Consider the following 22,212-nt stretch of genomic DNA (forward strand, 5'->3'; position numbering starts at 1 on the left):
TTTAAAAACTAACTAGTGCAGGATCAGTTATTTCAAAACAGCTCTGGTGAACTCTAAAAGGCAGGACAGGGAAATTCCCCAGCAAAGCTGCAATTCTGTTGCCAGGCTCACACCACCAGAGTCAAATTCCCAAAACTACCAGGGAAACATTGGGTTCTTCTCCCTCCAGAGGTGCACAACCAAGCAGCTCCCACAGAGGTTCCTCAAACATGTTGTCAGTAGCTGGTATTATGGCTAAGGACCCCTAACCATGGCAACCAGCCTTACCCAAAGGTGACAGAACACCTCCAGGTTCTTCTGCCTCACACTCTCTACTGGAAAAAGTTTAAGCAACTCCAGGTAACATTTCTCTCAGTACAAACAATCTTACTTGTAAAAAGAAGGGACAGAGTCTGTACACCATCCTACACCAACATAAACCATCAGACTTCAGAGTGTTTCTATGCTGTGCAACTGCTCATGGCACACAGGGCAGCCATGGCAGTGGCTCAGGCCATCATTTGAGTAATTAACAGCACACATCAGCAGTATCAGAATCAATTATCCATATTAGATGTCATTATTAGCAGTCCACTCACAGAAGGGACAGCAGTTGCCTTTCACAAATACCCACCAGCTGCCTGCAGACTAGGTCAGACATCCCTTTGAAACACTTTTAGAGTCATCATGATTCAGTTCTTTCAGGATTTCATTAAAATTTGAAGCCATTTAACTAATCCATCTCCCATAAAATGTCATTATTGCTCAAACAGGTCAGCCCTCAGTGCAATTACAAATCCCATCTTTGCCTACATGATGCTGGAGGAATAACAGTGTCTTGTGAAAGAAGGAGGATTTGTTTCCAACAGATGTAAGCAAAACCCCTTCACAAATGGTTTGACCTCGCAGGGCACGAGGCTGCAGTACCTTTTCAGGTGGGTCCTGTCCCCACTGTCAGAGCTGGCCACAGAAGAGGTGTCATAGGAGTGTGTGTCTGTGTTATCAAGGTTCAAGAGAAAGGGATCCTCCAAAATGAAAGACTCTTCTTCATCATCAGTCTGGAGGGCAAGAATCACAGCTCGGTGAATGTTCAAAATGCACAACAGCATAACTGAAACACCAGCAAACAGCATCAGTTCAGCAGGGAAATGGAGGAGTGCACAGGAAAGCCTCCAATTTAAAACCCAGAACTATTTCTTACTTTACTGGGCTGATTCTGTGCAAGGTTTCCAGAATTGACAAAAATCACCAAAGTGGGCTGGAGAACAAGTCAGCTAACCTTTCTTCCCCAAATATTTCGTACTCCATCAAAACTTTCACTGACCTTTGACAGAACGGTTTCCAAGTCTCCAAATTGCCACGAGAAGGCCTAGAAGGATCATCATCTACTCCAGCACTTCATCAAATGGCACTAAGAGCTCAAAAGTCCCCTCAGCTACTACAAGAGTTGATTTTGCTCTTTTCTCAGCTCTTCTGTTTGCAATCTCTCTCTCCTTTCAGTCTTAGCCTGGAATTTTTTTATTAAAGTTTTTCAAAAAGCCTTTCTCCCTGGTGTGTTCTAAAAGCAGGGCAGCTCCTGTTGGTCTCTCAGCACAAAGCCAGAGGGAGCAAACACAACCCCCCAGCTATTCCAAACAAGCAGGGAGCAGAGCAGCTGCCCCTCATTTCACTTACACCTGGCAGCCCTGTGCTCATTAAGCAGCTCTTTCTGAACTGAAACTGATTGTCTTTTTGGCTCAGACAGATTGTCCTCTGCTAAAATCCATTTCAGAAAATGTTTTGCTTGTCATTCTCATCCTACGTTTATTGAGATACTGCAGTAAGACTTTGTCTGCACTGAACTATATTTTCTTCATTATTAGCTCTCCATTTTAAGACTTGGAATCTACTCCTCTAACATGGGTGTCACTGCGTGTCCTCACAGTTTGAGATGACACAAATTTACTAAACTTCCACTACTCAAGCCACCAGTGGAAAAAGGACATAGCTACCCCTACTTCTCATCTTGTTTCTAGCCTGTCTCTGTTTGGGACACCTTATGTGTGAAAGGAACAACACAAATAAAGCTGTGAAGACTCTAGCTCTTATCTCCTCCCACGACTTCAGAACTACTCTGAATAATCTACAATTACTTTTAACTAGAAGCAGCTGTTTGGTGACCCTGACCTTTAATAGGCTGTCTAGACTTCAGGTGACTCTCCAGACCTACAGATGAATGTGCTTGGACTTGATGAAAACATTTTATGCTGCAGCTGTAGATATTTAAATTAAAAAAAAATCCATATCACACACTGTAGAGCAATTACTCCACTGAGTATGCACCTGCTAGCTATCAGCATCAGGAAACCATGAAGCTGTACAATTTTGTTTTCCAGGAAAAACACGGTAAGAGCGGGGGAAAAGGAGCAGGTGCTGCCTCACCGGACTCCCCTGCCCGATGGTTCACTCACCTCATTTAGGATGCTCTCCAGCGTTGGAGGGGTATCAACTTGAGGAATGTCGAATTCTTTGTCGTCAATCTGTACATCAGAAACCACAGCCTGACTTTGGGCTGCCTACTCCGCCTTCCAAACCGTAATTAAAGCCACATAAAAGGCAGCTACGCACACACGCCTCTGCCGGAAAGGAGCAGAGAGCTCCGCGGGCAGGCTCACACACAGCTGGCTGAGTGAGGATAATATTTCCTTCTTGGAGTCTGTGTGAGACTTATTTCCAGAAACAGTCATAGAATACTTCTGATGTTCTGAGAATAAACACGCTATTGCATTATAAAGGGTTTTGCAGCAAGAGTGAAATTAAACGACTGACACTGTACCTGCTACATAAGGCACCTGCCATACAGAACTTTGGGGGTTTTTGATTTTTTTTTCCTGTATATACGGTGAAGCACGCGAAATTTATGTAAATAACAGGGTCACCATATACGAACTGGCACAGAACAAACTGAGACGCCCCCGCCGAGCCTCCCTCCCTCCCGGGTTCCTGAAAGGCCCGGCCCTCCCCCGCGGAGTGTGAGGGGAGCCGCCGGCTCTCCTTCCCTCCCTCCCGGGCCGTGTGAGGGCACCGGCCGTCCCCGCGGTGCCTCAGGGAGCCTCCGCAAGGACCCTCCCTCAGCGCACCCTCGGCCCTGCGGGGAGCGCCCGGGCAGGCACAACCTCCGCGGCCCGGCCGTGCCCCCTCCGCGGCGCTTCGGGACGCACCAGCTCGCTGCGAGAGTCCAGCTCACGGTCGAGCTCCGCCACGCTCAGCCGGTGCGCGGGCGGCTCCGGGCACGGCTCGGCCTCAGCTGGCTCCAGGGCCGCGGCCATGGCCGGGCCGGCTCCGGCGGGACTCGAACCCGCGACCTGAGCCTCCTCCCCACGCAGCCGCAGCGCGGCGGGGCCGCCCCCGCCCAGCCTTAAAGGGGCCGCGCGCCGCAGGCGGGGACCGGGGGCTGCCGAGGGACACCAAGGACACAGAACCGGTGCTGCTGCCGCAGGAAAACCTTGTATTTATTGAAAAAGCACGGATCTGCTCCACGGCTGCAGTTGTCATCCCGGACCCGATGGGTGCGTCAGCCTCCGAGGGAAGAAAATGAAGGAAATTAACAATAGGCGCAGAAAGGAGAGGCAGAGACCAATATCCCCCACGCCCCTTCATCCCATGGTGCTTCAGCTAAAGCCAGGAGCGTTTTGCTTCGATTTCCAATATTCTGGAGCCTAAAATTTGGTGTGGACAGGGCCAGGATAGAGCATTGTCCCAGCAAAGCCAAAGAAAAAAAATCCCTCTTAGGAGAAAATGCAAAAGCCTTTGGAAATTCGTGGCCAATTTTAGACAAGGCAGGAGATGGTGTAAGCAGATTTGGAGCCCAAGCATTTGTGTTTTCTTTTAAAACCACCTGAAAACAGAAAGCCATGTGGGGTCTCCAAGGGCAGGGTGGGGGCAAATGTAAGATAAAACACATTGGAAAGATAAATACCCCCAGTTTCACAATACCAGGCACCCAAATATGGGTATGTTTCAAGGTGACTCTCCCCGTGTGCCCAGGTGGAATGGCCCCTCTGGTGTCCCAGCAGCAGCTGGATCTCTGCTGGGGGTTCCAGCTTTTAAAGATTCCAACTCAAGGCACAGAGAACATCCTACACCTGTGCCTTGCCTTACCTGTTAGTCCTCCCCGTTGCTCTTCCTGAAGGGGAGCTGTGCTTCCCTGCTCTCTGGAGAAGGCTCTGTCTGGCACCTGGCAGCAAGAGCACATGGATGGGACAAGAACACCCCACACCTCCCCTCCAGGTGAGCCTGTGCCAGGCAGGGCCCCACGTCCCAGCTGCCCCTGAGCAGGAGCAGCCCAACCCTCCTGCTGTCCTGGGCCAGGCCAGCTCCCAGGGACAGCAGAGGCTCTGCCTGTCCAGGGTCACCTGCTGAGCTCTCAGTCAGTGCACAGCAAGAGCTGGGGGAAAAGCATTCCCAGGAGCAGGCCAGCAACATCAGCAGAGAGCTGCAGGCTTTAGAGATGCCTTAGGAACAGCAGCTCACACAGAGGTGAGACAGTTCTGCTCCTGAGAATGTCATTACTTTAGACCACACACACAAAGCCAGTGCACATCTACAGGTGTTTGAAGCTTCAGTGGCCCATTACCACCACAGGCTCTCCTCCATGGAATCCCTTCCTTTCCCCTGCCAGCTGTTTCAGGATGGTCTTCTGCAGCAAGGGTGCATCTGCTCCTCTTACAACAGCCACTAATTCTCCTCCCTGGAAGGTGTGGAAAGCAAATCAGTCAGCAAGCTCAGGTTGTGTTCTCTGGGCTCTGGAATTCCCCACAGCAGCACATCACCCACACTATATGTATCCTCCTCCCCTCAGAGGTGCTCTGCTCCATAGCAAGAGGGAAACCTTGGAACAGCCTGCTTTGTGCCTCCTCATCAATCTCAGGATGAAGCAATGCAGATTGTGAGAGTTGTGAGCTCCTGCAGAAGCAGCAGGCTGAACCTGAAGGCTCCACAGGGCAGCACACTGGCTGTATATTCTTATCCGCACAGCATTTGATTACCAGCAGATACAGAGCAAATAAAATTGTTCCATAACACATTAAAGAAATAAAACATCCTCCCCAAAGGACCATTGTTCCCACCAGCAGGTCACATTTATTGCTATGCAACCACTGGGAAAATATTTTCACTCACTGTATAAAAGAGAAAGACAGGCTCACATTGTCCTCTGTATTTTTCCAGAGCATCAATGGAATCAACTTCAGCCTAAAGGGAATGTAAAATAAAATAGGTGTTTCTAGAAGAGCATTTCTGCTCCAGAGGGATGCACACATGAGTGCCTGGACTCAGACACCCTCAGCTGGCTGGAACTCACCCCCCACACACAGGAAAACACCTCTGAGCCCGACTTAGGGGACAAAATGACACTCGTCAGAAACAGGGGCACAGCCAGCTCACTTCAGAGCCTGAAACTTTTCTATTTACTTGGACCTTTCCCTGCTGCAGCTTATCCCATTATCTCATGTCCTCTTGCTGTGTTTCCCTGACAGACATCAGTCTCTGCCTTCTCCATCCTCCCCCCACTCGATATCTGTCCCTTTTCCTCTCCAGGGCGACCAAATCCAGCTCCTTCAGCCTCTCCCTGAACATCAGAGGCAATGTATTAATACCTCTGTCTAATGTAACTTGCTTAAGTAGAAATCTAGAAAGCATAGAGCAGTTGAAGCCTGAAAATCCTTAATTTATAAATTCTTATAGATACATCCAAGCCCCTATATGTGACAGGTTCACTCCCAGCAGCTGCAACTCCTGCAGTGCTATGGTTTGGGCTAAATATTGGAAAGGGAAGTGATTTCAGCCCTTGGACCTCAGCTGATTTCAGAGGACTGGGTATTTCAAGCAGTGCCAAGTGAGATCTTACCACAGCAAAATGCAGGAGATCACTGCCAACTTCATTCTTGATTTTTTGGAACAGATTCACTACTGGTTTGCATGGGCCACACCAGGCTTGATACACATCAACAACTGCAAGCAGGAAAATGGGTCAGAAGGAGACACAAATGGGTCAGGTTAGACATAGACCAATAGACCACGTGCTAGAAGGGCTGGATTCAGCTCTGAACTGGAAACCCTTGCAAGGTTTGAAATGCTGCATCAGAGGACAGAATTACATTACAAAATAACAAGCTGAGAATGATGTGGAGGAGTCTTGAGTAGAAACATGGACATGGCTGTGACCTTGGACATAGCAGACTTCCCAGGGAAAACTGCTGCACAGAGATAGAGCACATGAGGTTCTCCCAAGAACCTTGGGAGCCAGGGTTGTGGCTTGTCCTTGTGCTGGGGACAGTCCTGTTCCAAGCAGTGGAGACTGCACCAGTACTGCTTGGATTGCAGGATGACTGTCCCACATAAATGAATGTCCCACAACCTCCTGCTGATATCAACTTGGTTAGAATATTTTTTTCTTCCATTCAGGGTAAAGGGAATGGAGAGACTGACTAAACACCCTTAACACCAGTAATTCCTAGCAGTCCTGGCATCCTTTGAACACAGAACAAGAGCAATTCAGTGTGCTGACCAAACCCCTTACCAATGAGTCCTTTGAGACACAGCACTTCTTCCCAAAGCTCCTGGCTAGTAATGTTAATCTGTGTAGAAAATTGAAAAACACAGTAATAGCCACAGTAACTCATCAGGTACTCCCAGGTGCTGCAAACATATTGACAAACCACTCCAGAGGGACACACCTGCCTCAAGAGGCATTACCTGAGCACTCAGGAAACTCCTCTGGCTGTGGTTCTCTCACCTCTGACCAGCTGTTCAGGATGTCTCCCAAGGTCCAAGGAAAGGCAGAGGGAAAGGGCAGCAGCATCCAGCCAAGGGCAAGTCCTCCCCTGTTTAGTGGCACTGCTGAACAGTGGCTGCCTGGGGGTCCCAGACTCAGTTTGCAGAGGGTTGTTCTGGGGGTTGGCTGGGGCTCCAAACTGGGATCCCAGACCCACAGCCCCCTGTCAGGGTCTCCATCTGCCTGCCCAGGGTTCCAGTTAACCACACCTCATTCAGGCCCAGTCCTCACAGGCTCTATGAACCACCTGATTCTCTAGCAGAAGTTTCTCACCTTGCCTGCACACAAACTTCACTATTTGAGATGTTTCAACCTTGATGAACTAAACTAGCAAATACAGAATTTCCATGATGTGTGGGCATTAGAGGGTGGTCTGAACCCAGCATGTCCTTACCTGAATTCCCTGCTGTTACCTAAAGACTTGGAAAGCACAGTGAGCAGAGAACACAAAGTTCTAGGCTGGGAGGGCCTGTGGAGTCCTTCATCTAATCTCCTGCACAAAACTCAGCATTAGATCAGCTTGCTCAGGGATTGACCCTGTCAAGGATGCCCTAGACCATTCCACACACAGCACCACCCATTCTATTATCCCACACTCCCAATACTGTTATTAGAAAGGATATAATCCTTTGCATTTTCCCCATTTTACAGGACTTGCCCTTCAGGATGTACTGAGAAAAACACAGGAAATTAAAATAAAAAAGGCTTCTGGAGAAATGCAAGATCTGGTTTTGTTCATCCTGAACAATGAAGATTCCTGATTCCTTCCTCAGTGGGTATCATCAACACCAGCTACATTGAGACTGCAGTGGAAGACAGCAACTTGCATCAAGGCCAGCTATTTCACAATAATTAACACAAATAGGCATTAAAGGGCTGCTAAAATCTCACAACCAAGAATTGCAAGAGGGGAAACTCCAGTGCAAATGAAATGCCCTCTCCCAGGTGTTCAGAGCTGTGTCACTGGGGGTCACAGAGGGCAGTTTCTCCAGGGCCTTGTCTCATTGAGGGAACAGGGAGCTGTTCAGACACCTCTGTTTATCTGCCTGTTCAGAACATGACCCCAAGCTTTGTTTTCTCAGAGAACACCTGCAGAACTACAACATTTAATTATTTAATCCTAATGCTGGGACCACCCTCAGAGTGTTCCACAGAATGCTAACGAGTCTAAATGATTCATGACAGTATTTTGTGATAATGAATTTGGCCATAAGTTCAAATGCTGGCACTCTTCAAGGTGCTTTGCTAATCTGGATGTCCTGAGGCTTCTTTGACTTGGCTTTTCTCTAACAAAAGGAGATCCCTTCCAGGACATCCCCTCATGTCTTACACAGGTTCAGCTTTCATCTGCAGATGTAGACTCAGATTTCCCTTCACTGCCAATGGGGCACAGTCTAGTTGATGTCAACTTCCCCATCCCACAGGAACACAGCTGGACCAGCAGCAACAGAAACTATTCCTACCTTCATAAAGTGCCCCTCTTTCCTTGTTACACATGGTCACATTTCCCTGTTCAAACAGTGAAGAAACAAGATCACAGAGCCCACAATATCTTTCATTATTTCTCTCTTGTGAAGACTGAACTGCTCTCAAAATTTGAAGCAGACCTGCTGAACCCTTTTTTGCTTTTCAATATTTTTGTTGTGAGAGAGTTTTGAACTGCTCTTAGAACCCCCTTCTCCCCATGCAGTAGTTATATAGCATCACTAGGTCACCTGTGCAGCGTAAACAGGAAAAATTCCTTTATACATCACTGTGAAAATAGATTGTTCAGCCTTTGAGTCCTTCTTGTACCTTCTAGCTTTTCTACCTTTACAGCAATCTGTTTGAATATGTGACCTGGTGAGAAATGTCCAGTAATTCTTGCCATCCTGGACATGTGCCAACCTCAGTTCTCTACTCCTGAATGTCCTCTGAGCTATTATCTCACAAAACAGAGGTATTTTGGTCTCTGACAGCAGCCAAACCTGTGCTTGGCCTCAACAGCCCCAAACACAACCTGCAGCCCTGCAGCAGCTCCCTCTGCGCCCCAGAGCCCTGACTGGGGACACGTGTGACCTGCCAGGTCCTCCCACACATCCCACCTGCCTCCAGGGATGCCTCTGCCCCACAAGGACCCCACAGTTGGGCTTTGCCAGCAGAATCTGAGATACCCCAAGACTGAACTCCATCTTTTGCACTTACTGAGAGTCTACAAGGTCTGCTAAAGGCCTGGCTACTACTGACCTGCAGCACTACCTCCTTTTTCTTTGCAGCCATCCTTCTTCAGGAACAAGGTCCTTTGAGCAGCTGTCCCAAGCACAAAGTGCTACAGATGGCTTCTAATCACCTGGATCCGAGTGCTGGCCAGCCTGCACCACAGAGAGAGCTTTGTACCTGGCTCTGCTGCTCCAGCCTGGGCACAGCCCCCACAGCAGAGCTGCAGTGCCCCAAACCTGGACTCACCTTTGCTCGCACCTCCTCCAAGAGCTGAGGTGCTGCTGCAGGGCCTGAACTGCAGCTCCCTTCCAGGCCTTGTGCAGCAGCTGGCAGGATCCCAAGGCTGCCATGGCAGCGCTGGCATCGCCAGGGCAGCGTCAGCCCAGCCCAGCTCCCTCCCTCCCCCAGTGCTGCCTGCAGCTCCATCTCCCCTGGGACTCCTGGAGCAGCAGCTGCAGGTGGAGCCTTTCTGCCTCCTGGGCCTGCCTCACCTGCCCAGCACCCCCAGCCCAACACTCACCCTCCACTCCAGTCTACCCACACCTCTCTCCTAAACTGGGGGCTCAAAGCAAGGCATGGAGCCAGCTGTGACCTCGCAGCACTGAGCAAGGGTGTCCCCGTCAGAAGCTCAGGTTGTGGAGGTTTGTGGTTTTCTTTTCCTCTCTGCAGTGAGAGCAGTGCCAGTGCCCAGCACCCCTGGTGATGCTGTTTAAGCAGCTCTTTATGCTTTTACCCCACCCCTTCCCACACCTGGGCACACTGGGCTGCAGGGGCACACCTTGGAGCTGCTTCTTGTCACACAGCACACGATGCCTGCTGGCCTGGTCCTCCAGCTGCTCACCATCCTCCTGGCTGAGGATGCAGGTTTTGGTGCATCAAGGCCCTCAGAATGTCTCTTTTTGTGGCAATCAGCCTGCAGAAAAGCCCTGATGATTTTGACCACCACTTCCAAACTGATGGCTCTTGTGCTCACATTTCAGGATTACCAAAAAAAGCCCTTTTAAAACCATTTTTTACGCCTCAAGAACCTAATATCTCAGGCACCTCAATTACTCCTCTGCCTGCTGTGTCACTGCTTCAGCAGTTTTGTGGAGGCACAGCATCCACAGCAATAGGTAAAGTCTGTAAATTTTAAAAAGTATGAGACGTTTGTGTTTAGAATATCCTGGCACAAGCTGCTTTACACAGGTTACTTGGCTTCTTTCACTGCCACAACGCAAAGCTGTGACTGCAACAACAGCCACAAGATGTTTTATTTGATTTCTTGTGTGGGAAAGACAGTCCAAACGTGGAATGAAAGTGGTGGGAGAGCCAAGGGTACCATTGTCTGACAGCTGGTGTCCCAAATGCCCTGCTCAACTTCACTCTGTAGCAATGTGTAACCTCTGAAAGGAGGACTCCCATCAAGAGACCAATTGATAAAGAGAGGACATACTTATCAACATCCATCAGAATGGCTTTTCAGCAGAGAAATGGCCCAAGAACAGCAGAAATCCTGGTGATTCATATAATGTCCAGACAAACTTTGCTTTGGTTTTGTAAGCAATCCTGGAATTCACAAGCTGCTGCTACCTCATTAAGCTGGGAAAGCTCTGGGTGACCAGGAAAGTCTGTCCCACTGTGACTCTCGGGCTGTAGAGAAGCTGACATAGAAAGCTCATATTTCTTCAGGAAGCTGAGAAAAATCTAGATGTTCTGGTAAAGTTCTTTTTATTTACAGTATTCTTCTTTTTGTACATACCTATAGCAACATCAAAAATTATTCACAAAGTTTAACTGAATGTAAAAATGTTCTCATCCAACAGTTTGTCCTCTTTATACCTGTGGAAAACGTCAGCTGTTCTCATGCAGCAACAAGATTGTCTGAGCATTGGTTTTCAGTTTTTTCTGGCAGAATTTTAGGAAACCATCTCAAAAATTGTACAGAGATACTTTTACTCACCTTTTTTCTGAACACCTGTAGGCACCAAAGTTCTATAGAAGCAAACTCACATTTGCTTTCAGCAATGTGAGTTGGGGAAGGATGAGAAGAGATACGTAAGAACTCAAGCTCCTAAACACAGACAGGAGTGCAAATGGAGCAGGGAGATGCCCACTGGACAGTTTTGCATTTACAATAACTGCCTCAACTTTTTTCTCAGTTCAGGCAAAAATATATTTGATTAAATTTTATAAACAAGACTTTGCTTCTGAGGTACTGAGATTCAACAACTTCTCACATATTTTTACTTTTCCTTTTGTTCAACCCCCAAAGTCTATCATGAAACATGTGCAGAAGGACATTAAAAACTGCCAGTCACTTACTGCAATGCCTGGGGGGAAAGTGTCAGGTGCTCACTTTTATTTGTCTTTGAAGTGGAAGAAGTTACATGAAATGCAGATATTCTCCTTTGCAACCAAGTGATAACAGTTATCTGATATACAGCACATTCAAATTCCAGGCCAAACTGTGGTCGCATTTTCTGACACAAAGAGTTACCTTGGAAAAAAAGTAAGGCTGTCATCACAATTTGACCTTCTGATTAGAAATAAAAGCTTTAGATAATTATCAAAATTGGTTAGCAAAGTTACAGACTTCTCTTCTTGCTGCAGCCTTCCTGAAGCTCAATGTAAGAGAAGAAGGATTTGGTTTAAGACATTGGCTGCAAACTCCAGTGCCTGTTAGTGCTATGTAAATACAGTGTCTGGAGAGTCTGACTATGAACTATGGTCTAAACTGAAACCAGAAAGGAGACCTGGGCAGAGTCAGAGCCCTGAACTGCTTGAGGGCTCTGCCATTCCAGCCTGACCTCACACAGTCCCCTTCACTTGCACTCGTGTTTCCCCCTGCTCACTTGCAAGCACCATTTCAGGAACATCTGGACAGTCCAGGCTTCTGGATACAGTCACACCCCACCAATTATCCAGCAATCTAAATCCATGCATGTGTGTATAGCTGCATATATACAGAAAATCTGGAGCAACATTACTGAGTATAAAACAAAACAGAACCCTCAGTTTTTCCATCCCTTCCCCAACTTAATGCACCCAGTTGATCATTTGTGGAAACAATTTGGAAGTCACTTAACTATTTGTGAAGATAAAGGATGCAAAACAAAAGCAATCCCTTAATCCTGCTTGCCAGCTCTTTCCAGTCTCTGGAAGGTGTAACTTCTGCAACACACTGTTTGCTCCACTGATACCAGTGATCAGCAAATCCTTCTGACCATGAATAAGCCAATCCTTCAGCAATTAGCTGAGCAAGTTCCTGGCTGGCAAAGCAAGAGTTTATTCCTGCTGATCTTGCAGCCACCTGCTCCTTTCTGAAAAGCATCAGTCATGCTAACCCTGAAGTATGAGCTTGTTTTCTAAAATTGCAAAGAAACCCAAACCCAGTCCAGCTGGCCCATTCCATGGATTTGAGCATGTCATGGACACCAGGTGACCTTGTATTGTGGCAAAGAACTCTTGGACCTTGTCAGTACAGAATGTGCTGCTTGGAATTTGGAGTCTATTGTCTCCCTCTATTTTTCTCTTTAAAAACAAAGTATAATGTAAGTTAAGCTGAAGTTCAGAAATGCATATATTTTACTTAAAAACATTCATCTCTTCAAAATTCAAAATAAACTTTATGGGATACAACAGTTTGGTTTTTTTTTAAATAACATTTCATTCAAACGGTATATAAGTCATTGAAGTATTCGTACAGCAAACAATGGTTAACCCTTGAAAACCTGTAGAAAAAGATTTTCACACAAAAAAAAAGGAAAACCAAAAGTGAGGTCTCACACCCACACACTCAGCCCAGCACACACACGCACTCGAGCACCCACGCACCCACACAAGGCTGCAGCAAAAGCAGAGAATTGGAGGCCCAAAAGGAAAACGATGACTGATTGTTCTATCTGAGAGTCCAGGTAGCTCAGGAAAAAAAACCCCAAAAAACCAAAACAACCCCCCCACCCCGAGTCCTCTGAGTAAAGAAACTACCTCAAGAAAATTCTCAAGTGCACCGGAGACCTGATCATTCAAACTGTTTCTGCAAAGCAGCTCCCTGCACCTGAGAAAAATGCAGCCCAAGGTGACTTGTGCAAATATAAGGAGTCAGGAGTATCTCCTGCTATTCCTTAAGTAGACATGAGGGGTGTCCATAGATTCAATTAGTCTTTGATCATGCAAGGTACTGCTGGAGTGCTGTCTTCGCCCTGCAAGAAAGAACAACCCATTAATTACAGGAACCTGGCTTCAGCAGCAGCTTCATGGGCAGGCTCAGAGTGGGCCAGCAGAGAGGGAGGGAGGATGGCTGAGGAAAAGGCTCCCTCACTTTGGAAGGGTCTGGCCCGTGGTGCAGAAATGCTCTGTGGGGGTTGTAACTGTTAAAGAATCCCCCTGGCATCCAAGGATAACCTGATCCAGCCAAGGGCACTGGATCCCAGCACAAACTGAGGCACTCCCAGCATGGTGGGGCTTGGGAGGTGTGCTATACACACCCTCCAAAATCCCACAGGAGCAGGCACTGAAGAGCAATTGCTTTCTGTAATGCAGGTGTACCATGAAAAGCAGGTCTTTGAGCTGAGAAATCAAGGAGGGTCAACTCAGAATATACTAGAGGCACATTGGTCCTGTCAGGAATCCTGTAGGAATCCTGGTCCCACCAAAAGCATACAGTGAGGTGAGTGGGAGGAAGGAGCCAGTCTAATAATGCAATTGATGTAATCTAATATTGCACAACATTTTGGTTACAACAAAAACACCTCCCACCACTCTGGGGTTACAATTCCATCATCACATGGGCTAATTCTGAGTTTCCTCCCATCTGAAGTGAGACACTTTGCTCTTCCTTTGTCCCCCACAGCTCCCAACCTGCTACCACAACCTTAACAGACTTTTCCAGGACCTGATACAGCTCATCAACACAGAAGATTATTTATAAATTATTTATTTGTTTCTTCCCAGCTTCCTGCTGTGATCACAAGCCATAATAGCTCATGGGGGGGGCGGGTGTGGCAGCAGTGGGATATCAAAATGTTCCTGATTATCATTTTCAGTGCTAATACTTTGGCAAAGATTTTAAGATGAGAAGCCCTAACTTTACTTCAAAGATGTCTAAGAACACTAGAACATCTTTCATAAAACCAAGAATACCAAATTTAATGCATTTCAAAAACAACTGCACTGTTTTGAGTTGTGTTTTCTGTACGTGACATCTTTCAAAGATCAGATTTTCTTCTTTATGGGCTGTTGCTAACTGTAGGTGGGATAATTGCAAAAGGTTAACATAAAACCCCAGAAATTGTCAGTAACTGTTTTGGTTTCACACAGGTTTGGGAAGCAGCCAGATGATCTGTGTGGATACTAACACAGGTAACAGCACAGGTGTGTGCAAACCTACTGTTGGGCTTAATTAGTTAAAAATAATTTAACAGCTGTGGTGATCTTATATTATCTTCATACTCACTTGTCACACAGATTGGGATCTGAGGACTGACTCAGTTTGTGTAGAATATCCACCACTCCCATGTCTCGGAGTTTGTCCTGGCGCTCCTGTGAACCTGCAACAACAACAACAACAACCCAGTGCTGGGAGTGGCACCAGCCCCAGGGGCTGCAGGGAGCAGGAAGCAGCTAAAGGAGGGGTGAGGAGCAATGTCCAGCCACAGCACAGCCATGGAAACACTCCCTCAAACTCCCCAGGGAGCTCCAGCTTCTTTTGCTGTGCTCTGTGTTTGGAGCCAAGAACATCTTGAAGGCAAAAATCTTTATCCTAAGGTATCCTGACTTCAGCTGTTTCATTCTCATCTCTGATCTCACAGGATTTGGATGCAGAGAACATTCCCCTGGAGCTGTTTCTGAGCCTCACTTTTGCCCTCTCCTCCTCTCACCATATTCACTTGAGCAGCACCATCCTTCAGCTCCCTCCTGGTAACCTCCCACTCTGCCAGGCCATGACTTCTCACCAAATGCCTTATCCACTGCTCCCAGTTTCACTCACAAGTCCTTTAGCTGGTTTTGGCTCAAGCCACTCATTTGGCCCAACCATACTGTGGAAAATTTCATTGCCAGAAATCCCCTTCTAATCCATTTATTCTCTACAGTGAACGCGTTCCCTTAAAAAATGAGTTTCCACAGCCCCTTTAGGATCTGGAAGCTCTTACAAGAATTCTCTTTTGCTCCAGTTGTTTAGAGACTTGAGAGAAATGCTACAGGTGAAAACCTCCCCTGTGTCTCTCCAGCTCCTGTTTATTGTCCCTTGTGTGTCCTTGAGTGTCCTTGTGTCTCCCCCAGAGAGCTCTCTGCATCCTCCTCATGTCTCCTGACCACTCCCACATTCCATACTACACCTATAAGGATGTTTCCCATTACACTTTGGATCCCAATGCACTGTGCACTGCAAATATTGCTACTCAACAAAAGCTTTTTGATCAGGATAGTAACTTGTCTATGCATTAATAAAGAGGGTTTCTTACCTTCCTCTTCATTCCATATGAGATTAGATATACAGAACATGGCAGCAAGCTGTAGTTTAGCATTTGAATGACTCTAAATATAGAAAAAGAGAACTCAAGTTTAGAAGAAGAAATTCAGAAATTCACAATACTTGTATTTTGGCATTCATTATGTAATAAATAACATAGAAAAGCTGGGATTAATTCTTATCTACAACTTCTCTCAAACACAGGGTTATGATAATATAAGGCACTTGAGTAGTGGTCAATCACTTCCTTCCAAATGTTTACTGACATCTTCAATATATGCCTTTTCCAAGTTCATTAAATGTTTTCTATGTAGATGAAGTCACTGTAATGTTTTTACAGGAAATAACCCTTGGATTTTCGTTTTAGTCAGTTCCTCTGTACACCTCTGCCATCCAGAACTGCACTTACACCCCACTGGTTATATGGAAATTAAATTCATGAGTGAGTGATTCACAAAACAAAATCCTAAAGCACTTTCCTCTTTTCAGTCCTGCAAAAGACCAACACAAATCCTTTAAGAGAAATCCCCCTTACCATGTAGTATTTGATTTTCTGCAGGATGTCATCGTTGGTCATAATCAGTTCTTTTGCTGTTGTGCCATCTGCTATATTGGCAAGGATACACAATGTCTGAAAGAGAGAAAAACTGGGAAGTTATTTGGCCCCAGATCACATCCCATGACAGCTTCTCTGACAGCTCTGAACTTGGGACAAACAACTCCTTTAATTAGTTTTAATATCTTTAATCTGGAGTTTCCAGCTTGCTCACATCTAGGGCCAATGCCAAGGAGTCACCAGCTGTGGGGAGCAGCCCTGGCCAAAAACATTCATCACCATTTTAAAATCAAGAGCAGCACTCATCAATTCATTGCCAGGAAAACCATTTTAAGTCTCTTATGGAAATCTGCAACATATAGGAAAGAAAATATGTCCCAGAATATAAAGCAGTCTGTCTGTAGCAGTGGCTGGGGGGAAAGGAAAAACAACAAAGCCCAACCATTTCCACCTCGTTCTGAAGGCCAGGAAAAGGTGAGACAGAGGCATTCCTGCTGATCTGGCAGAGCAGTCATTTGTTTTCAGCAAGTCTAATCACAGCTGTCACCTGCAGAGTTAACTCCAGCTACTTCTGCAGCTGTTTTATTTCTTTAAAATTACAGAAGCCATCCCACAGGATGCCCTTGAAGCACCCTGGCCCTACCTGCAGAGAGCTTTGAGTGGCACAGCCCCTTCCCTGGCTCTCAGGGTCACTAGGAGATGCTCCACAGGCTCCTCCCAAAGAACTTGACCATCTTTTCTGGACATGCTGGGAGGACACTGGAGCAGGATCAGCACTCGTATGTGCTTGTGTCTAAGCTGCACTGCACTGTGTCAGCAGCTGCAGAATCTAATTACTTCCAAGCTGCTAATTACATCCTGATGAGGCTGGCAGTGACAGACACAATCACTGTCCTGCTGCAAGCAGGGGTTCTGGTGTGCAGACAGGTACTACTGGATCTTGAAATAAGAGCTAGCTGCACCACAGGGACCAAGGAAACGCTCAGTGGATATATGCCCCAAACTCCAAAGCCCATATTCAGCCCCAGCCCTTTCCCAAGTGTCCTGGTTCTCCTGTGAAATAATTCAGATAGGTGTGGCAAAGTGAATAACCTACAACAATAAAGGCCATTCCTGTCACCACAGCTTTAGCAGGAAAAGAAAAGATGGGGTTAATTCTTCTAGACACATGGGGTTAATTCTCAGTTGTTTCAGACCCGTTGTGTCACTAAACTTGCTAGCAAGAGTCTTTGGGGATTTTTTTTTTTTGCTAATTTTGCACTTAAATTGCCAAAGGATGCCTGTTGCCCTTCAGCTTGTTCTTCCCTGAGCAGGGATTTAGACCAGCTCTACTCCTACACTCATTTCCCCTGCTGTTGGCTACCCATATCCAACCTAAGCCAAAGCAATCCTCTGGCATTACCCACAGCTCCTTGCTGCCCCCATCCTTCCACACACCCCATATGAGGAAGGAACACAGTTCTCCCACTACCTGTCTTGCCTGGCACAAGATTTATCCAGCCAAATCCTGCCCAGCTATCCTCTAGCTGCTGCTTTACACCCCCACAGCAGCTGTCCTTGTACATTGGCTCCAGGATGCCATTCCCTGCTGGCCATCTCCTCTTTCCCTCTACCTTTCCCCTTCCAGATTGGGGTTTTTTTAACTTTTAATTTGGCAGGCCAGGTCCCTCCCCACTTTTTCCTGGGCTCCACCAGGATGCTCCTTCCCCTGCTAGTGCTTCTCTTCTATTCCTACTGATCCCTTCCAGCCATGCAACAGCCCCAATTTAATTCTTCTGCTCTCACATCCCTCTTCTCTTTGCCAAACCTACATTTGCAAAACCAATCTGAATTCAGTTCCAACAATTTTGTAACAATCCATTAGAAAGAAAAACATTCTTGTAGGTACTCAAGTTATTCATCTGACAGATCTCAGTAAAATATTCACAGCACATTATAATCCCAAACAAAAATGACATGTTGTGAAGAGTAAGCATTCTTTGCTCTTTTATTTTATTCTGCCAAGACAACACAAAACACAAAAGATACCTGCTCTTTGACTTCTATATTGTGCTCCCCTTCCAGAATGAGGGTCACTGCTTGCATGATTTGCTTCCCATGAGTGCTCATTATGTGGTCTATGTGCTGCCAAAGCAAGGATGAAATACATTTAGTGTAACTCCCCAGACAAGGAAGGGACATTCCTGCTTGAATCACTCCAAGTGAGGAGTAGCAACACTACACACAGAGCACTGCTCCCAAACCAAGAATTAATCACAGCACAAACAGTTCAGAACATTCTTCTTCATGTGGAGCCTGCTTTTGTCTGAGAGATCATCACATGAGCCTTGGTGATGCTTTCCCTGTCGCCTGGAGAGGTGACACTGCTGTCCCAGCTGCCAGGCTGAGGCCTGAACCCTGCTGACCCACGCTCTAAATGTGTGATCTGCAGTTGGAAACAACCACCTCCCTTCTGATAACTGGGGTAATATCAGAGAGGAGTGAGAAAACTGATGTTTCTTCTCTGGTATTTGCTACTCTTGCAGGGACACTGTGCCCAGATCCAACAACCACATTTCCAAAGCCTTAGAGGGCAGAGAAATAAGCCAGATGCATTGGTTATTGTCTGAGAAACTGCCCTAAGTTCACAGGGTCACAGCTCAAAGGTCACCTGATGACAGACTATGAACACCTACACTAGAATAACAGAGAAAAGATTAAACAAGATCTACTGGATTAGTTGATACCAAACACCTCAGGAGTGGCAGCAAACAGGCACCAGAGATGACCAGCACATGGCACACTACAATTCTTTTAAGACCTCAGGGATTATTGTAGAACTTACTAAATTTGCTAATAATGGGATTTCATTGGAAAGCTGCTGGATGAGTTATTCTGGAGTGAATTTTGGGTAAAGGCTGAAAATGGCTGGTTCTGGCTTTAAAACCTGCCATAGGAAGCAGTGAAGCTGGCACATAGCTCCAGATGGAGAACACCTTAAATGACAGTGAGAGTTCTCAGGGTGAATTCAATGAATGACAGGCTATTAAGTATTTTTTCACATTAAGAGCTAATTTTCTATCAAGGTTATTGAGACTCAATGAGTGAGAATATCAGAAGATTTTTTACAGTGACCTTTTTCTGGTAGAAACACAGTATGTGATAAATGCACAGAGAGGCCTCATGGGGTTCCCCCCCAAAAATGTTGGCTTGCCAAATTCTTGTTGCATATTTTCCCTCTGTTCTTCACAGGGAATTACCCCTTTCTTTTCCTCCATGACTATCTCTTTCTCCTGATCAAAAACAACTCCTGGACTTAAATTTTCTAACCATTTTATTTCAGGGTGTAAAATGAACGTCTGCATTTTGTGAGTGCACAGTCTTACACCAAATTCACAAAGCCAGTACTGCCTATGTAGATGGATAAGAAAAGATGCATTTCAAGTGCCAAGGAAGAAGAAAGACAGGTATCTTTGAGATCTGGACCTTCCTGTACACTGACTCAATGGTGCAACCCTCAGTGCTGTTTTGGACAAGTTTCACAGAGAAACTGCTACGAAAATAACGTTGCAAAGAGCTGAATGCAATGGAATTGAGCATTAAATGAAAATGTCTAGCTCTGATAATAATTACAGTGTTTAATTGCAGAGGATTCGTTCAAATACCTTCTCACACTGATTAGCACATTTGCTTACAGATATTCAAATAAATCCAAGTGGTGTTAAAACAGGAAAATGTCCTGCACAGAAGCACTGGATTGGCTGCTTGTTTGATCAGCTTTCAGAAGGTCTGTGTGCAGCTCTACTTACTGGGCGAGTGGAGAGAAGATTCCTGAGCAGTCCCAAGGTTTTCATCAGAACATTTACATCGGAATCAGAAAGCAACTGAAACAACTGCTCTGTGCTCAGACCCCGCAGGATGTCTGACTTGATCTTCTGTTCTGCTTGAAACGCCATGTTCTGAAACAGACACACCTTTTAATGGATTTTTTTACCTGGGCTTTCATTCTTTTAGTAGACTATTCCCTATAAGAATATATCCTTCCTAAATTAATCTTGCAAAAAGGCTGTAATTTATGAGCAACTGCTACACAGTGAATTCAATTTTCACATTGTCTTACACCTGACCTGGTTATTATCTGCTTTTATTTTCCCCCTGGCATGCTACTACTGACACTACTGCTTCCTTGAGTGATCTTGGCAACAAAATTAGTACTAGAACTGAAGAATTTGTTTTACTTTATGGACTAATGGGTGAAGTGCTCCAGGCTGATGCTGTTTTTCTTCTGCAGTTTGGTGGAACAACAAGGCAGATTTCAATTATGTCATTGTTAATAACAACTGACAAGTTCTACAAGGTAAGTTCCCAAGCTTTTTAAGGCACACAGTCACAAGTGGTATTTCACTGGGTGTCCTACTCACCATTAAAGCCCAAATGCCGTTCACTCGCAAGGCAAGATTTTCACTCTGGGTTAAACTACATAGAAGTTCTATGGCTCCTGATTCTAAAATAGGCTGAAAGAAGGAGGGAAAACCAGATCTTTACAACACTACTTAGACTAACTGCATGTATGAAAATACTAAAAATATACTCCTTATATCTTATTCTTGAGCTTACAACATGTCCAGTGCACCCACATGAACTGGCCATGCCACACCCCATATCCATGACCATCTCAAAGTAGGTGTTATGAAAAAAAGTCAGGTTAAGGCAGCTGCTTTCTGCTATGTCTGTGTTTGTGGAGACATGGATGCACACACATTTATATGTGTATATACATCACCTCACACTGCTGCTCACACCCCACAAACACTTGACCTGCAGTCTGCTAAAAAAAGCCCCATGGGTGGCCTCATGGCCAGTGAACTGTGCTTGGCATTATTTCAGTTAATTTGCTGTCTCACAGATATGACTGAAGCCACCGACACCAACTGATAATTTGGTAATCCATAGAGCCCTGCAGGATCCCACACATAGCACAATCTTGAAAATATTTTCTGTAATTAAGAACTATTTTAGACTTGGGGAATTGTTGCACTGCTGTGGAGTGTTGATTTGTGTGTCTGATCTGTATGAAACACAGACTCTGCAGAACTGTATCCTGTACTGCTCATCAGAGAACAATAAAAACACAAGACTCAGCAAAGCCAGCATTTTCAGCATTACAGTAGCAGTAATTCTCTAAGACAATGGATCACATTGCAAATTATCAGTGTGGTTTCTTCTTGTTTATGATCTTTTTAGATAACAATGTTTTACAAGTAAAAAGGAAATGACAAAACTTCATGTCTACTTCTTTTCTTTAGAGACCAAATTAACTGTCACAGCACTGTAAGCAGATGATTTTTTTTGTTCTCAAGTTGCACAGCTCTGTAACATCACAGCTCCATAACATGGCACAAGCAATGGCTGCCAATTAACAGGCTTTTATGCTAACTGAACCATTGTGTAATCTCACTTCAGTCCATCCCCTCTCCCTGTTGCTGGCCAAGTACTCACCTCCTTGCTTGGAGAGAATTCCAGAAGAAGATTGCATAGCGTGGAAGATGCTACTACAAGAATTTCATTTGGAGCATTCTGTAAAACCTGCAGGCAGAGGGGAGAGAGAGGAATTCTGTTAGCAGGATAATGAAGAGATCACTAAAATGGAATACCTGGAATTATGCTGTAGCTGGATATTCCAGACTTCAGGAGGTGCTTCCATGCTAGCAATGCAAACCCAGACTGATACACATCACAGGACAAGCTGGAGCAATGCATTATTTCACAAAAGTCACACTTGAGAGCTTTCAGTCCAATTTAGTAGAAATCAGTGGGGACAAGCCCTGCTCTGCAAAGGACACATATGCAGAGGAAGCTCCAGGAGCCTCTTCAACCCCTTTGTACCTTGTGCTAAGCACAACACAGCAAATTCTCTAAGGAGCATCCTCTCAGAGGAGCACAGCCTGAGTCAAGTTTTGGTCCCTTATCTCTGCCTGGATCTCCAGCAGCACCAAAACACCAACTCCTGAACCAAACATGTTCCTCACTTGTTCCCTACTGCTAACAACATCTTCTGTGCTCCAGTCATTTCACTTCTGAACAGACAAGTCAAGGTGACTTCAGGAGATTGCTATGGGTGTCAATACTGCCCAAGCCTTCAGGTATGCTAGCAGTCTGTTCTGCATCTTCAAGGTCTCAAAGATGTTGAAACTGAGAAACTGGTTTATTATGTGTGTTTATGATAGTGAC

At 45.7% G+C, this 22,212-nt stretch overlaps 3 protein-coding genes across 9 annotated transcripts in view; all 3 read right to left on the reverse strand.

The window, feature by feature from the left end:
* VPS8 (VPS8 subunit of CORVET complex) overlaps positions 1 to 3,362 on the reverse strand; it is a 67,961-nt gene extending 64,599 nt beyond the window's left edge. Inside the window, exons 1-3 of the mRNA XM_074546961.1 lie at positions 3,180 to 3,362; positions 2,430 to 2,498; positions 907 to 1,037 (exon numbers count right to left, since the gene is read on the reverse strand). Coding sequence (XP_074403062.1) covers positions 907 to 1,037; positions 2,430 to 2,498; positions 3,180 to 3,287 — 308 coding nt within the window. The 5' untranslated portion in view covers positions 3,288 to 3,362. The remainder of the gene's footprint in view (positions 1 to 906; positions 1,038 to 2,429; positions 2,499 to 3,179) is intronic.
* Positions 3,363 to 3,449: 87 nt separating this feature from the next.
* Positions 3,450 to 12,386, reverse strand: NME9 (NME/NM23 family member 9). Of its 5 annotated transcripts, none has more exons than XM_074546983.1 (7): positions 9,239 to 12,386; positions 9,020 to 9,144; positions 6,539 to 6,596; positions 5,867 to 5,970; positions 5,140 to 5,211; positions 4,595 to 4,708; positions 3,450 to 4,195 (listed from the first exon to the last, which is right to left on the reverse strand). In XM_074546983.1, the coding sequence occupies exons 2-7, from the start codon at positions 9,050 to 9,052 to the stop codon at positions 4,079 to 4,081; spliced, it is 498 nt and encodes a 165-aa protein (XP_074403084.1). In that variant the 5' UTR covers positions 9,053 to 9,144; positions 9,239 to 12,386; the 3' UTR covers positions 3,450 to 4,078. The 5 variants fall into 5 exon arrangements, with proteins under 5 accessions (XP_074403084.1, XP_074403083.1, XP_074403081.1 ...); XM_074546982.1 differs by having other exon boundaries at positions 6,755 to 9,144; XM_074546980.1 differs by lacking the exon at positions 9,020 to 9,144 and having other exon boundaries at positions 5,166 to 5,211.
* Positions 12,387 to 12,536: 150 nt separating this feature from the next.
* The window catches only part of ARMC8 (armadillo repeat containing 8), a 60,979-nt gene continuing 51,303 nt past the window's right edge, over positions 12,537 to 22,212 (reverse strand). For all 3 annotated transcript variants that reach the window (XM_005489565.4, XM_005489563.4, XM_005489564.4), the window contains 8 exons: positions 21,481 to 21,567; positions 20,403 to 20,495; positions 19,791 to 19,940; positions 18,031 to 18,126; positions 15,982 to 16,077; positions 15,439 to 15,511; positions 14,430 to 14,523; positions 12,537 to 13,176 (listed from right to left, as the gene is read on the reverse strand). In XM_005489565.4, the coding sequence (XP_005489622.2) occupies positions 13,143 to 13,176; positions 14,430 to 14,523; positions 15,439 to 15,511; positions 15,982 to 16,077; positions 18,031 to 18,126; positions 19,791 to 19,940; positions 20,403 to 20,495; positions 21,481 to 21,567 (723 nt within the window). In that variant the 3' untranslated portion in view covers positions 12,537 to 13,142. The remainder of the gene's footprint in view (positions 13,177 to 14,429; positions 14,524 to 15,438; positions 15,512 to 15,981; positions 16,078 to 18,030; positions 18,127 to 19,790; positions 19,941 to 20,402; positions 20,496 to 21,480; positions 21,568 to 22,212) is intronic.

The sequence above is a fragment of the Zonotrichia albicollis genome, chromosome 9, assembly GCF_047830755.1.
Source record: "Zonotrichia albicollis isolate bZonAlb1 chromosome 9, bZonAlb1.hap1, whole genome shotgun sequence".
Classification (NCBI taxonomy): Eukaryota; Metazoa; Chordata; class Aves; order Passeriformes; family Passerellidae; genus Zonotrichia; species Zonotrichia albicollis.

Bases quoted from the DNA above. Each gene is read 5' to 3' on its own strand.
- NME9 (XM_074546979.1), bottom strand. From the start codon at position 9,418: ATGGAGCTGCAGGCAGCACTGGGGGAGGGAGGGAGCTGGGCTGGGCTG. The intron at 6,597-9,238 runs GTGAGTCCAGGT...TTTTCTACACAG, and splicing joins TGGAGGAGGTGCGAGCAAAG to ATTAACATTACTAGCCAGGA. The intron at 5,971-6,538 runs GTAAGGGGTTTG...TCCTGCTTGCAG, and splicing joins GTGTCTCAAAGGACTCATTG to TTGTTGATGTGTATCAAGCC.